We start from the raw sequence: 14752 nt of genomic DNA, 5'->3' as shown, positions 1-14752 counted from the left end.
TGAACGTGACCTCCGTAATGGCTTACCAAACAGCAAGGCGGAGATGGCCGAGCCTCTTCAGGGCCTGATACCCAACAAAGACATATTAGATGCCATCTGGAAGTGTGCCAATAATGTATCGCATCGATGACCACCCCCAGCAAGGACAACCGTTCCTTGCCCAACATGGAGCCGCCTGCCTCGTTTGCCGACTGGCTCTTCTTCTGCACCGTCTACATGGCCGTCACCCGTGTTTCACCAACAGGACGACGTGACCATTTAGTCCTCTTCCCCCAAAGGGTTGGCCTACCGGATCTTGTCGAGTCCTGAGCCGATCCCATGAATCAGTTTTCCGCCTTGCCAGGTAATTTGGCATCCGCAGACCTCCGCAGATTCCAGCTGCCGCCTCGTTTTCGTGCCTGCTTATCGGCCTCGTTCATCCCATCACCCGCTGCCCTCGTGTCTTGTTTTGATATACCACTCTCCTATGGTTGGCCCGGGTTCGATACGCGGTGTTGGCGCACGACATCATCTGGGAGAGAGAGGTTGCCTTTGGCCATGGACAGAATCGATTCGTTGTGAAGTCATGGGGCGACATTCCAGCCAATGCCATGCATTTGATAAGACCTGTTGTCGCTCGCTGCAGATGGCTCTATATGCTGTGCTTCCTTGGTGGGAACCGAGGCTTTTTGTTCAATGGGGGAAAAAGAAGCCCGATCGCCCAACTGCTCCAGGCAGTTTTAGGTTTAGTTTCCTCAGGCCCGCCTCTGTTCACTTTGGCTTACGTCATCACACGCGAAGCCCTCGGTCATGGTAGTTACAATGCTCCCTTGTCGGGATTTGAAGACCTGGTTTCTTCATCTCAACCCTACTTCTTTTTATTTTGCTGTGCTCTTCAACTCACAAAATCAACTTCAATTCTTTTCTACATCACTCCGTTCCTCGACTCTTGCCAACAGTTACCTCGTACGACGCAACAATAGCCAACATATTCCATAACCCTCCTCGAATTAACTTGCTGTATTTGCCGTCGCCATCGCCATCGCCATCGCCATGTTATTTGTCCGACTGCCGAAGTTTCGTTATTTGCGTGCGTCGTACAGACTTATTCTCCCACGCCTTAGCTAATAGTACCTGCAGTACCATATATCGACGGTATCCCGTGCAGCCGGCGCTAAGACATTTGCCCAACTAGGTGTTTTTTTAGCAATTTTCGTTTTGACGAGCATGAGACGGAATAGCCGAAAGTGCACATAATACGACATGTTCGCGAGCGATATCCAGAGCTCGTTGATGCTCCAATGTATCGGGAATGTCCTTCGAACCCTTGCTCGACCAGAAGACAACCAACTTGTATTCACTGCAGCTTTGAGAACAAGCATTGGCAGTCCTTTTCATCTGTCCGATACGCCCGTCCCCCTAGGCCCTCGCCCGGGAATCTCGTCTTCAAATGAGGCATCTACCAGCAAGCCGTCGTGGGGAAAGATCTTTGGAGACCAACGATAGGTTCCACGCAATTTACCCTGAAGAAAGATGTTGCCACCTTGGTTATTCATTCTTCGAAGAAACCCGGCCACACGAGCATTTCAGTTCTCCTCTGTAAATTCTGAGTACTCTGCTCCTGATGCGTCGCAAAACGCTCCCGAGTGCAAGCACTTCTCTGTATCCATCATATTCCCTTTGACCTTTATGTATCAAGTTAAAGGGATGAGCAGCCGTCAAGCGCCATAAGTCGATTTGCCCTCGTCAGCTTCTAACCAGTTGGTGGCGATGACCTCCATACGAGGATCTACACGCTCGTCATGGCGACGAATTCTTGGGGACAGATTTAGGTCCAGAGCTTCTTTCAACCACGGCGATTCCTCAACTGCAAGACAAAGGCCGCGGAAATCCCAGACCAGCTGCTCGTACTTGAGGTCCATGTACACACTGTCCCAGTCAGCAGCTTCCTTTATCCTGTCCTCTCCTCAGTAGAGCTGTAGAGGTGGACACGCTCGGTGTTAAAGACTTTTGTTTGAACCGCAAACAGTAGAGACATCAAGTTGAAGAGAAAAAGTGCACCTCGGGGAGTTCATTTGTAAATTCATGTGCAAAAATTGTGGCAAGAATGCTCACCCCTATGGCCATATTCCATGCGTGCATATATGCTGTCCAGAAATGACGTGATTTCCTCATCAAATCGAGAAATCGCTGCATTGAAGAAACCATCTCGACGCAGTCAGAAACTCCACTCCAAGGAACCCTCCGCATCCGCCGTGAACTTTAATCACAATGCGAAGGAACATCATCATTGCAACTAGTTGCCGAGGCGCATATATTAGACACATCTGCTACGAGGACTCGGCTGTGTGGCGTTGCATCACGCCGTGTACGCTCTTTGCAACGAGCGACACACGAGGCCCTCAACTCAGCTTCAAGCTTTTTGGTCGGTGCCGACTCTGAGAGTGATTGAGTCGAGAGGTGGGATCGCAGTACGTTGAAGGACTCGGAATCGACTGCAAGTTTTACCTAAAGAGCCCGCGATGAGGTGTTCTAGGCGATGACTGCCAAACCGCCGGTATCGTCTACGTGGACATTGATCCAAGCAGCCTCACGGAAACTGTTCCAAGGTGTGATTCTACCTCTTGGCTAGAACCAAGTTCCCTGTGCCTTACATCCCGAGATTACATTCAGGCGTCGGGCACCAGGGCTTATGTAGGGCATGTTCAAAATAGACTACGGCCCTCAGTTGATGCAAGGGAAGACAGTTGAAGACCAGCACTACAAGCTCGACACCGCATACCGGAGCAACGGGTGAAGGGATCGGTTGCTCAGCCATGCATCGAGCACGGACAAGGAAGAGATTGGCGGGTGGTGCTTCCGAGGGTTTATCGGACGGGCCAAGAACAGGCATGGCTCTCGCAGACAGTTCCGTGATGGAGAGCACTCGACGGCATCTGCATCCGGACAGTGTGACAGTCAGTGCTACGCGTGTCGAGATCGGGATCGAGATCAACGGCACAATACGTGGCATACAGGGCAGCGCAAGGAACAACACGATGTGTTTTTCTTCGGGAGGAAGGGAAAAGGAAAAAGAAACGTCAAAACCTCGGCGACGATGGATGTTCAGGCCAAAGATGGACAAGACAACTCCAACAAGGAGCGCATTCATTCCCACGGCGGGATTAGCCGCAACATGTGATGGCGGTGGCACCGCATCACGAAAGCGGGCAAGCTTCTTGGCTGCACATACGCAACGCGGTGGCGAAGCTTAGAGTCGCACTGCAGGCAAGCTGCTGGATACAGCTACAGGTTGGTGTTGGCGATAATGCGATGCGTTGTCCGCACGACGACATGACCCCGAGGCGGTTATCTCGCGGATCCCGCCGTGGATGCAGAGAGTCGCGGCACAAAAATTTCACAACGGGAGATGATCCGACGTTGGGCGCTTATCCACGGCCCACGTGTATACTCGGTGCTGGGACTTGGTTGACGAATACGAATTCCGTGTTGCTGACCAAGGCGACCCGTCGTCATGGAACTCGGCCAACCCACACCTCCATCAGTGAGAAGTGAGAGTCTTGATGTCTGACCCTCCCTGCGTACGGAGCACCAGTCTCGTACCACGTACTCCGTAACGATGACATGCTTTCTGGAATCACGAACCCCCGTCGTGTCGTGGCTGGGGGCCGGCAATTGTCCTGCAAGACATGAGACATGCGGGATTCGAATTCACGCAGGACCGACGACCGAATATCAACGCCCTTCCGAACGATTCCGCCAGTGGGGCTTGGGGCCGTTGGATTGGGATTAGAATGCGTATAGTCCGGGTCTGCGCTCGTCTCATCTCATGCATGAATCTGGGCCGGTTCAAGCCAATGGTTCGACAGACCTGCCAGCCTGGCGGCTGGAGCTGTTGATCAGAAGCTCCATGACGGGTCTGACTGAGTCGTGACTTCTGCTTGACGTGGTGTTTTGCTTCCCGCTTCTGAAGCTCGTGGTGAGCCTTGTCCCGCCGGACCCAACACGATGACGTATCAAATGGAACAATGTCGACCGGCCGTCTGCAGTCTGGAGTACAGGGCTTCGACGCGCAAGCCTCTGCAACCGTGACTTGCATATGGCTGCGTCGTTTGCGTTCAGATGCAGGCCCCGGCAAGGAAAGGCTCAATGTTCAAGATTGGGGCCGGCCGGAACCTCGGGGGCGGCGCAGAAGAAGACGCATCGGTTGAGGTTCCGCGTCCCTGGGTGAAGCTGGCTGGGCTGGCAGAGCATCGACGTGTGAGCATCTCGCATCTCGCACGCATCATGTCAAGTCGCATCTCGCATCCTCCACCTGACTCGAGGTCGAGGTCCGTACAAAGTAGCTGGGTACTTGCGCAGGTACAAGGTCGACCAAGGTCTTGATGTACCGCCCCATGGAAGCTAAAGACCGTCCGATTTGTCTCATTGGCTCTGGAAGCTCCGGGCAAATTGTACCTGTGCTTCCTTACCCACTTAAGCAGTACGTATTTGGGCGCCATGGCCAGTTGGTGTGATGCAAGTACATGGGCGGCTGTAGCTTTCCATGTCGCGTCTTGTACACCGTCCGGTACACCGACTGGTTGAGCAGGGTCGACTCGACTGACTCCTTCCGCCCGCGTTGCCCCAAGTTGAGAAACCGTGACAAGCGTTGCAACGCTTTACACTTGATCGTGTTCCTGGTGGCATCATATTTGAATCCTTCGCTGTCCCCCTCCCTTTCCCCCTTTCCCCCTTCCCCCCGTTCTGTAGAGAAAGAAATCAAAACTCGAGTCTTGACTTGGCTCGTCTCTGCCCACCCAACTCGCTGCCCTTGACCGCGCCGCCGTTTCGTCAAAATGCCCGCCGTCATGCAGTGCGTCCCGACCATCACGGCGTCATTCCCCATCAAGCGGCCGCCGAGCAAACCTGCCTCAAAGAACAAGAGCGACCTTGACATCATCGACATCCGTAGCAACAGGGACGATTTCAATCTCAAAGATGAAGTTGCTCGCATGATCAACCCCAAGGATGGAGGCGCCCGCAAACTCCCGACGCTGTTGTTGTATGATGAGAGGGGGCTGCAGTTATTTGAGGATGTACGTGTGATGGCTCCCAGGCCCTGAAAGCACATCGAGACTCTTGTACATTTGTCACACAGATCCTGAATCATCTGTTTGACTCTATCCCCCCTCTTCTTCCGCCCCCTCTCCTCCCGAGCTGCTTCTCCCAAACTTATATCTTCCGCCAGATCACGTATCTGGACGAGTACTACTTGACAAACTACGAGATCGAGCTGCTGAAGACGCATTCGGTCGAGCTTGCGGCCAAGATTCCCGATGGAGCCATGGTGATTGAGTTGGGGAGCGGGTACGTCCACGCTTCGAAGATGTTGCCTGCCCCCCTCCTTTTGTGATTCTGGCTCCTCGATTTGAGCGTCTGGGCAGGTTTTGCGGACGGATGGGGATACTAATGCAATACAGCAATCTCCGCAAGGTCTGTCTCCTCCTGCAGGCGTTCGAAGATGCCCGCAAATCCATCGACTACTACGCTCTGGACCTCTCCAAGAAGGAGCTGGGGCGTACGCTATCACACGTTCCTGACTTCAAGTACGTTCGCTGCCACGGCTTACTGGGGACATATGACGATGGCACAGTCTGGTTGAAGCAGCCTTCTATAGTGGACAGGCCAAAGTGCATCCTGCATCTGGGATCCAGCATTGGTAAGTCATTTCTCGTTTTAGTGTGCGTCGTAATTTTTCTTGGTTCCAGAGAACCTGTTTTAGCGGTTAAATTTCTTGCGGTTCAAGGCTTACGTTCCTTGGACAGGAAATTTTCACAGAGATGAAGCTGCTGAGTTTTTGCAGTCGTATGCGGATATCTTGAAGCCCCAAGACAGCATGGTCGTTGGCCTGGACTCTTGCGGGAACCCTGACAAGATTTAGTGAGTGCTGATCAAGAAGCAAGTAATGGTAAAGAGATAACAATCTAACTGGTCTAGCCACGCTTATAATGGTAAGAAATATATCGTGTCATCAGCTTCGTTTGGCTACTGACCATTCATCTCCAGACACCAAAGGCGTAACTCATGAGTAAGCCAAACTTGGTCCTTGAAATATCGCGCCGCGCTGACTGAGTTTTTAACAAAGATTCATCCTCAATGGACTCATAAATGCCAACCGCATATACGGTAAAGAAGTGTTTCACCTGCCAGACTGGAAGGTCGTCGGAGAATACGTCTACGATGAGGAGGGCGGCCGCCACCAGGCCTTCCTGTCTCCTCTCCAGGATGTCAACATCCTTGGATCAGTAATCAAGCCCCACGAACGTGTTCAGATTGAGCAGAGTCTCAAGTACTCCAAAATTGGTGCTGAAAACCTGTGGAAATACGCTGGTCTCCGTGAAATCGGAACGTGGACCCGCGGAGATGAATACGGTACCCAGCCTCATCCACCTCGTCCAACCATCACCCACCCATGATGCCGCAGAACCACCCGCGACTAACCATCCCCAAGGCCTTCATATGCTTCAAAAGGCCCAGATTCCTTTCAGTAAAACCCCCTCGCTCTACGCTGCCCAGACGCTTCCCACCCTGAAGGACTGGCAAGCCGTCTGGTCGACGTGGGATATTGTCACGAAGCAAATGCTGCCCAAGCAGGAACTCACCGAGAAGCCCATCAAGCTGCGCAACGCATGCATTTTCTACTTGGGTCATATCCCTGCATTTCTCGACATACAGCTCACAAAGACGACGCAACTCCCCCCTACAGATCCGGCATATTACGCTACCATTTTCGAGCGTGGAATAGACCCGGATGTGGACAACCCTGAGCATTGTCATGCTCACTCAGAGATTCCGGAGGAATGGCCGCCAGTAGAGGAGATCACAGACTACCAAGGGAGAGTGCGTGCTCGTCTAAGCAAGTTGTACGAGGAAGGGGTTGAGAAGCTCCCTCGCCCCGTGGCACGAGCCATTTGGGTCGGATTCGAGCACGAGCTCATGCACATCGAGACACTGCTCTACATGATGCTGCAGAGCGACAGGACACTGCCGCCGCCTCATACGGGAACGCCCGATTTTAAGAGAATGGCCAGAAAGGCCCATGAGGCGAGGGTAGGGAACGAGTGGTTCGACGTGCCCGCCCAGAGTGTGACCCTAGGCATGAATGATCCCGAAAGCGGCACAGAGAATGTTCATTTCGGATGGTGAGTGATTTTTTCGTTATCTAGAGCCGCCTCTTTGTTTCTTCCAATGTTGAAACATACCAGGGACAACGAGAAACCAGAGCGAAAGGTCCAAGTTCGCGCTTTTCAAGCCCGAGGCAGACCCATCACAAACGAAGAAGTACGTTGACTCACCTCAACCGTCATGACGTGAAGTCTCTAACGCAATATGAATCAAGTACGCGCAATACTTGTACACGACAAACACATCCAAACTCCCCGCGGCCTGGTCCTCCAACAGCCTTACCAACGGCACCGCCCATAAATCTAACGGCACGAATGGAAAAAACGGGACAAACGGGACAAATGGCTACAAATTCATCCCCACGACCCTACCAGAGTCCTTCCTGCGCGACAAGTCCGTCCGCACCGTGTACGGCCCCGTGCCGCTCAAGTACGCACTCGACTGGCCCGTCGTCGCGTCCTACGACGAACTTGCCGGCTGTGCGTCCTGGATGGGCGGCCGGATCCCGACATTCGAGGAAGCACGCAGCATTTACGCCTTTGTCGAGAGTCAGCGGGAGTTGCTGATGGGCGGGCGACTTTCCAGAAAGGTTCCCGCAGTGAACGGGTAAGCACAACCGTTGACGGTGAATGACCCATTACAGTGAATTATTTTCTAACACTGAGGGGGGAATCTTTTGTTTTTTTCGGGAACCAAACAGACATCTCTCCAACGACGGTGTGGAAGAAACACCACCATCGTCATGCCCCTCCGCGGTCGACAATAGCACCTCGCTATTTGTCGACCTGGCCGGCACAAACGTCGGCTTCAAACACTGGCACCCGGTGCCTGTGACTTCCCAAGGCAACACCTTGGCTGGGCAGTCCGGCATGGGGGGCGTCTGGGAATGGACTTCGTCTCCGCTGCGAAGACACGAGGGCTTCGAGCCGATGGCGCTGTACCCGCTTTACACGGCGGACTTTTTCGATGACAAGCACAACATTGTGCTGGGCGGTTCATGGGCCACCCACCCCAGGATCGCGGGCCGCAAGAGCTTTGTGAACTGGTATCAGAGGAACTATCCTTATGCCTGGGTTGGGGCGCGGGTGGTGCGACACGTCGAGTAAGCGAATATGACGTGATTGAATTTGTGAGGCACACGACAGAGAAGAAGAGCAAATACGTTTGGATATGGACGACGCTATGATCTTTTTTTTTATCAGGGCACCAAATTGGACATGTCATGGGACTTACAAATTGTGGCACAGACAGCCCTTGCTAAGGGGAGCTCTTATTTCCCGACGAGGATACACTCATTTACCGGCCCGTTAAAGACTTGTCATTCATGCTTGCTTGATTAACTTATTTTTCGTGTCTAAAAATGACGTGCGTGGGTTGCTGCTGAGCATGAAATTGATAAGCGCGTCCTAAGACTACGATTTATGGTATCAGCCGTTTTTACAGTAAAAACGGGCGTGGCCACGCCGCACCATTTTGTGTGGTATGCCACCTTCTATCCTATGCGACGAAAACATCATCGAGACCCCATCGTTCTCCATGCCATTTGAAGCGCGGGCTACCGAGACAACCATTCATCAGCCCATGCGTCCGTCCGTGGAGACGTGACGCTGCGAGTGGCCCCTCGAGCTCGATTCACCCATTAAGACTACCGTAGATGCTGAGAAGCTGCTCGAAGACGTAGCTGGGAAGGTGGACGCCGTTTTCGGTGATGAGGTTGGCAATCAAGTTTGGGGGCTGGCGGTCAGCGTATCAGCACCGTCACTCGTCGGCCTCGTCCAAGGCGTCGTATACAACTCACCGTGTAGTCGACCGCGTTGTCGGGCAGGCTGCTCGCGGCGCCGGTGGTGAAATCAAGCACGCGCTGCGCGAAGCCGAGGTCGCGCTGGTCGAGGGGGAACTTGCGCACAAACTTGTGCGTCTCGGCGGCGACGAGGAAGGGGATCCTGGCCCTGGAGGCCAGCTGCGCGATCTGGTAGGTGCCGATTCTGGAAATGATGCCGCCGTTCTGAGTCACTGCTTCCGCGCCGACAATGACCATGTGAACCTGGCGCAGGAGGCCCATGACGTGGGCGACGGCGGCCTCGGGGATCTCCGCCACCGGGATCCCCAGCCGGCGCAGGTCCCTGACGACGGCGTCGCTCTCGTCGACGCGGGTCTTGTCCCTGACGTAGACGACCTTGAACTTTCCGTTGAGGCTCCTGGCGGCCCGGGCGAGCAGGCCCGTGACGGACCTCGAGGCGCCGTGCGTCAGGACGCATTTCCCCTCCTTGACGAAGCGCCAGCCTGCTTCGGCGACGCCGTTGCGGGCGTCGATTGCTCTCTGGGCGAACAGGCGGCCGTTGCGGAGGAGGTGTTGCCTCAGGGCGTCGAAGCTGCCGTCCTGCTGCTTAAGCGAGGAGACGAGGTACTGCAGGAAGAGGTCTGTGCCGGCGGTCAGAGGCACGGGGTTCTCGACCGAGGCCTTGAGGCGGTCGGAGTGGGCTTTGACTGTGTCGAGGGTCTCGTACACTGTTGTGGAGGGGACGGTGTTGAGCAGCGCAATGAGTGACTCGATGGCGGCGACGGGCTTCGTGAGGTCGGGATCGGACGCGAGGAGCTTGTGGTATGTCGAGACGATGCTGGTTGGGGTCAGCATTGGGTGCACTGCGCTGCGGGGGGAGGTGGTGAGGTGGTGAGGTGGCGGTGACGGACTCGAAGTTGGACGATGTGGATGGTCTGCGTGTGGGAAGATCTGCCGAGGCTGCGTGCTCGACGGCTGGCATTTCGCGTTAATGGTTTTTCTGCTCGGCGCGTTGTGGCTGTGGCTGTGGTTCGGGTCATGAGACGTACCGGCAGCCGAGTCTGGGGAGGTCATGGTCGTTTGGATTGCGAGGTCGAGTTCTCGACGCGATGCGCGGCGGCGTGTGGACTGAAATTTATTAGACCCGCGATGACGGTGAGTCGAGGCAGCAAAAGAAAGGCCTTGTCGTGCCTGCCTCGGAGGTTGGAGGGGCCGGAGCTGTGGTACGGCAGTGATGGCACCGCTGGTTGGCGCTGGCAGTGCCTGGGTACTCAAGTACTTACTTACTACTCCGTACTTGTACTCAAGTACGTGCCTGGGTACCTGAGCCTGGGTACTTTGACTTTAGATCGTCGGCGCACACCAGCACTAAGAAATTGCATAAAACATGTAGTTGTATGGGATTTTTATGCATCACGTTGCCTGCGTCCAGCCCGACCACGGGCCCCAGGCCCCAGGCCCCAGGCTGCGCCCGACAAGGAGCTTCAAGCTCCAAGGTGTCCATCCATCAGCTTTAATACTCCATCTTCAGTCTTCTCGCAGGACCGCCCACAGTTTTTGTTCCCTTGGAGCTCACAAAGCCGCCAAACACGTACAATCGCAGTTCCTCCTGGCTCGCGCTCAAGTTTCATGTCAGCAACCGTTACAAGTCCCTCCTTCTTCTTCAAAATCCATCTGCCTTGACGCAGCACGTCGTTTCCTAACCCCTCTCGACTATCCGACATCGTCGTCCACACCTTTGCCATTTGAGCACGCATCTACACTCAACAAGTCGCCTCGTCAAGTAGTCATACACACGACCGAACCAGACCACATTCTGCGCCCTCCAACATGGACCTCACCGACCCCGTCACCCGCCAGCCGCTCCCCGAAGATGCCATCCAGCGCATCCTCTTCACCTGCCGCAACGTCCATGTCTACCGGATCCCTCCGCTGGCCTCCATGGCCGGCCACGCCGCAGCCTCATGGACCGCTGATCCCTCGCGAGACATCTTCAAAGCGAACCTGCGCGTCGTCGAAACCTCCTTTGAGTCGCCCGCAACCGACGGCGGCCAGGGCCAGTCCATGCTCAGGGTTGACTTGGTGCTCGAGGACCCCTCCACCGGAGAAGTGTTCGCCGCCGCGCCCTATACCCACGGCTCTGTCGTAGAGCCCGTCGTTGACAGCGCCCGTTATTTTGCGCTGACAGTCCGCGATCCTCAGGGGCGCAAGGCCGTCATTGGCATCGGGTTCGAAGACAGGTCGGAGGCGTCCGAGCTGTGCATTGTTCTGCAAACGGCGCGGAGGGGGCTGGGCCTGGAAGACGCTGGCGCCAGGAAGAGCGAGGCGAGGCAGGAAGAGAAGGATTACCGGCTGAAGGAGGGCCAGACCATCACCGTCAATTTTGGGAGCAAGTCGGCAACGAGGAGGAGGCTACACGAGTCGCCAGGCACCTCGGATCCGGCCGCGTTGCAGTCCTTTGCGCTGCCGCCTCCGCCAAGCACCGCCTCCGCCCTGGACGGCTCTCAGCAACCGGGAGGAGGGTTTTCTTTGCCGCCGCCGCCGAGCGCCCAGGACGTCAAGAGGAAGAGGCAGTCGTTGAGAGATTTGGGGTTTGACGACGGCAAATTCGGCGAGTTTGCGTAACGAGTTGGCAATCTACGTCACATGAACTGGATGCAGTAAAGGCGTCATACGGCGTCTGATGCCGGAGGACATGTTTTCCGCAGGGGGGTATGTCGCCGTATTGGTCCGCGCCAAACGGCTACAGAGGCTGCTACGTGATGGCGCCGGCGACGCCGTGAAAGCTATGCCATTATCTCCTTCGATTTAACCTTTTGATATTGCGTTCGACTTCTGTCTGTTCGTTCCTTCAGGCTTCTCACGTCGATTCCAGTTTAGTGGGCAAGCTGAGTCTCCTGTCCCTCTTGAGTGTTGAAGCGCAGTCGTCTCCTGACATTCTGCGCAACGCCGGTCTCTGCTCGTCGGGTTCCGCGTCGTCGGGCTCGAGCACCGGGTCCATCTTCAGCTCGCACAGGCTGTTTCCGGAACCTTGCACGCCCTGTTTTCCTTCTTCATTGTCGCTTGTGTCGGTGGTGCTCATGGCGTCCTTGTCATATTCTCGTTCTCGGGGGCTGAATAGCTCCTTCTGAGGAACGAACACCGGAGACGCACCGTTGAGTATCGACAGTGATGGGAATCGCGTGTCCTGGTTATCCTGAGAGTGAGTGTGGCGCTCGAGAATCGGAAGGCTTTGTCGACGCTGGTTGTGTGCCACGTTCCACGTCTCTCGGCTTCTCGCCTCGAGGAATAATTCCCCCAATCTGGCAAAAATAGCCTGCTCCTGTCCGGCTGCTTGGACCAGCTGACCACGCAAAAGGCCGAGTTCCCTCCTGGCCCGGCGCTTACACTTCCGCGACTCTCCTTGAAACGACTCGACTTCCGTCAGCGAATATCTCTGGATCAGGTCGCAAAAGTGGGCCGTGTGTGCCTGGAGAGTGATGCTCAGATAGGCCTGCTCGGCATAAATCTCTTCGTACGACCGAGGATGAAATATGGACTTGGACCAGGAGAAGGATTTGCGGACGAGGGATTGGCAGCTTTCTCTTCTGTTGATATTGCGCGAGTGGTGGGGACGTGTACTCTGGTCGTGGGTGGAATTCGACGGCGCCGACTGCGAGGTGCTGCTCTGGCACTCTGGCGAGGAACTTGTCGATGGTGCTGAGGTCTCATCCTCCTGCCTATCGCTGCTGAGAGATGGCGCCGCGGTGGGAAGGTCAACATGTTGGGATGGTCTCGATTCCATCTGGCTCCCTGTTGTACGCCCAATGTTGTGAGTGAGCCGAGATGAGTAAAGCCGAAAAGGTCGGACGCGTCAATGTTGAACTTGGTCAGCATACATCCAAGTTGCTTCCTCGTAAGTCTCGGGCCGAGCCACAGATCTTCCTGTCAGACAATCCCGATGTAGCAGCATCCGACGTCACGTAGCCTTGTTCACATCCCATGTGCACGCAACCCAAGGCACGGTCAAGGACCCAACTACTAGGAACGGGTGGTTGACTCGGGCCTTTATCAGATCCGAGAGTCCATGTTGTCGGCGCCACTGCTTCATCCGAGTCTCTGACCTACGTGGCAGGGAGCATTGGAGCCTTTCAACAGCATTGCATTGTTCACGGCATGCCACGCTTGGGGCTGGCAATGTGGCGGTGGCACAAAGGAGGTTGACTCCTCGCGGCAGTCCACATGTTACGTGGGACTCGCTCGCAATGAAACACGGCCCCATTCATGTTACCGTGATGCTATCTGACGGGGGGGAAGATTGTAGTCCCTGCTCAATTCTTATTGGTGTGCTAGCGGCCACTAACTAGATGGCGAACCCGTCGTGCTTGGGCGGTTCGTCGAATCTCCAAAGTCCAGACTCATTTGCGGCTTGTTGGACCACAGAGACCTCTCTCCGCCCGTCACGGCACGGTCCAGGTCGCCGCATCGCACCTCTCCGTCGCCGCAGTTGCTCGACTTGCGCCTCTTCTTCCCCACGTGAGCCTCAGGGCGGTACTGCTCCGTGACGTTGATGAAACGATCCTTGGAAACTTGGGATGCCAACCACTTCATTGTCTCGACGCCCTCACGCTCTTTCCCGGGCACGACCAGGCGCCGTATCAGCAGGCCCTTGTTGGCAATGCCATCTCCGGCGAAGCGCAGGTCACCGACGTGGGCTCGCATGTGCATGGCCTTGATGCTTTCCTTTGCCGTCGTGGCGGAGTCATCTGCCTTGAGCAGCCGCCTGGACGAGCTGGCCTCCCATGCCTTGAAGTCGGCCAGATGAATGTCGAGCAGCCCATCCATCGGCTCCAACGACGCGAGTGGGTTCGAAGCTAGAGGTCTTGTATACAATCGGGACTCTCAGCCCCATTTGCTTTGCGTGGAGGACGCTCAACGCCACCTGCGGGACAACGTGTTCCGGCGTGACAATGTTGATGTTGTGCACGTTTCCAACCTCTTGCAACTTGACGTACCGTTGCCATTTCGCCTGTGGGAAATGTCAAAGTCCTGGCAAAAGACGCGCCGCAGATTGCAGCCGCTCATAAATACCGCGCCACTGCCATTGTGGCCCTGGATGCAGGGCTCTGAATAGAAGGGGGGCGGCGGCGGGCGCAAACGTTGGGAGTCGATTGAATAAAAAAAAAAGCCAGACAGGGCAGCGTGGCATGTGTACGACTAGTAAGTTGGTCGATAAGTGGTTCTGGCTCAACTGGTCTTGTGTGGGGAGACGAGGTGCATGGCGTTTTCGGGGACAGAGATGCCACCTTCTCCAAAATGGGGCGCTGTGACATTCGCCTTCGCCTTGGCCTTGTCCCCGATGAGGCACAGCCCAGTCTTCTCGTATCGATTCACACCGCGGAGGCGCGGGCAGAGGTTGCAGTTGCGGAGGTGAGCGTGGGCGAGCGACCGCTCCTCGGCCTCGTCTCGCGAGCTGAGCGTCTGGTATCGGCGAGTGCGAGTCATCCGGGAAGAAGGGAGGCTCGAAAATCTTGCATCCATGGCGCGCACCACCGCCGGGACATCGAGCCTATTGTCGTCGTGAGATGTGGCATCGCCATGGTCGCCATCGGTCTGCATAGTTGGTTCGTACAATGGCTGTATGGCTGTAACGGAGTCGATGAAGACGAGTAAGCAATGGGAAAGACGTGTCTTTGCGTCTAATGGGGCGTATGCTCTTGGCGAGGTGACATCTTTGCCGCCTGCCTACCCTGTACTCCCCTGCAACGTGACGCAAGGTCGCGACTAGATGCCATCATTTGCACGGGTTGCGGAAAGCATCGCGCTTCATTCAATCCTTTAGCAACC

At 55.5% G+C, this 14752-nt stretch overlaps 6 protein-coding genes across 6 annotated transcripts; 2 read left to right on the top strand and 4 right to left on the bottom strand.

The window, feature by feature from the left end:
* Nucleotides 1-4817: 4817 nt before the first annotated feature.
* MAM_02644 (DUF323 domain protein) lies at nucleotides 4818-8252 on the top strand (the record flags this gene model as incomplete). The annotated part of the gene is made up of 11 exons (XM_040821443.1): nucleotides 4818-5057; nucleotides 5120-5328; nucleotides 5442-5680; nucleotides 5787-5901; nucleotides 5959-5972; nucleotides 6028-6049; nucleotides 6107-6393; nucleotides 6473-7163; nucleotides 7227-7302; nucleotides 7361-7752; nucleotides 7847-8252. 11 exons carry the CDS (start codon nucleotides 4818-4820, stop codon nucleotides 8250-8252), a joined length of 2691 nt encoding a protein of 896 aa, XP_040680857.1.
* Nucleotides 8253-8778: 526 nt separating this feature from the next.
* MAM_02643 (translation initiation factor eIF-2B subunit alpha) lies at nucleotides 8779-10000 on the bottom strand (the record flags this gene model as incomplete). The annotated part of the gene is made up of 2 exons (XM_040821442.1): nucleotides 8779-8880; nucleotides 8945-10000. The coding sequence occupies 2 exons, from the start codon at nucleotides 9998-10000 to the stop codon at nucleotides 8779-8781; spliced, it is 1158 nt and encodes a 385-aa protein (XP_040680856.1).
* A 756-nt stretch (nucleotides 10001-10756) lies between these two features.
* MAM_02642 (adaptin ear-binding coat-associated protein 2) lies at nucleotides 10757-11551 on the top strand (the record flags this gene model as incomplete). The annotated part of the gene is made up of 1 exon (XM_040821441.1): nucleotides 10757-11551. One exon carries the CDS (start codon nucleotides 10757-10759, stop codon nucleotides 11549-11551), a length of 795 nt encoding a protein of 264 aa, XP_040680855.1.
* A 235-nt stretch (nucleotides 11552-11786) lies between these two features.
* MAM_02641 (uncharacterized protein) lies at nucleotides 11787-12710 on the bottom strand (the record flags this gene model as incomplete). Its single annotated transcript, XM_040821440.1, has 1 exon — nucleotides 11787-12710. One exon carries the CDS (start codon nucleotides 12708-12710, stop codon nucleotides 11787-11789), a length of 924 nt encoding a protein of 307 aa, XP_040680854.1.
* A 554-nt stretch (nucleotides 12711-13264) lies between these two features.
* MAM_02640 (pyruvate formate lyase activating enzyme) lies at nucleotides 13265-13750 on the bottom strand (the record flags this gene model as incomplete). Its single annotated transcript, XM_040821439.1, has 1 exon — nucleotides 13265-13750. One exon carries the CDS (start codon nucleotides 13748-13750, stop codon nucleotides 13265-13267), a length of 486 nt encoding a protein of 161 aa, XP_040680853.1.
* Nucleotides 13751-14152: 402 nt separating this feature from the next.
* On the bottom strand, nucleotides 14153-14524 carry MAM_02639 (pyruvate formate lyase activating enzyme; the record flags this gene model as incomplete). The annotated part of the gene is made up of 1 exon (XM_040821438.1): nucleotides 14153-14524. One exon carries the CDS (start codon nucleotides 14522-14524, stop codon nucleotides 14153-14155), a length of 372 nt encoding a protein of 123 aa, XP_040680852.1.
* Nucleotides 14525-14752: the final 228 nt, after the last annotated feature.

The sequence above is a fragment of the Metarhizium album genome, assembly GCF_000804445.1.
Source record: "Metarhizium album ARSEF 1941 chromosome Unknown scaffold_4, whole genome shotgun sequence".
NCBI classification, from domain to species: domain Eukaryota; kingdom Fungi; phylum Ascomycota; class Sordariomycetes; order Hypocreales; family Clavicipitaceae; genus Metarhizium; species Metarhizium album.
This window is presented reverse-complemented; position numbering and strand designations above follow the sequence as displayed.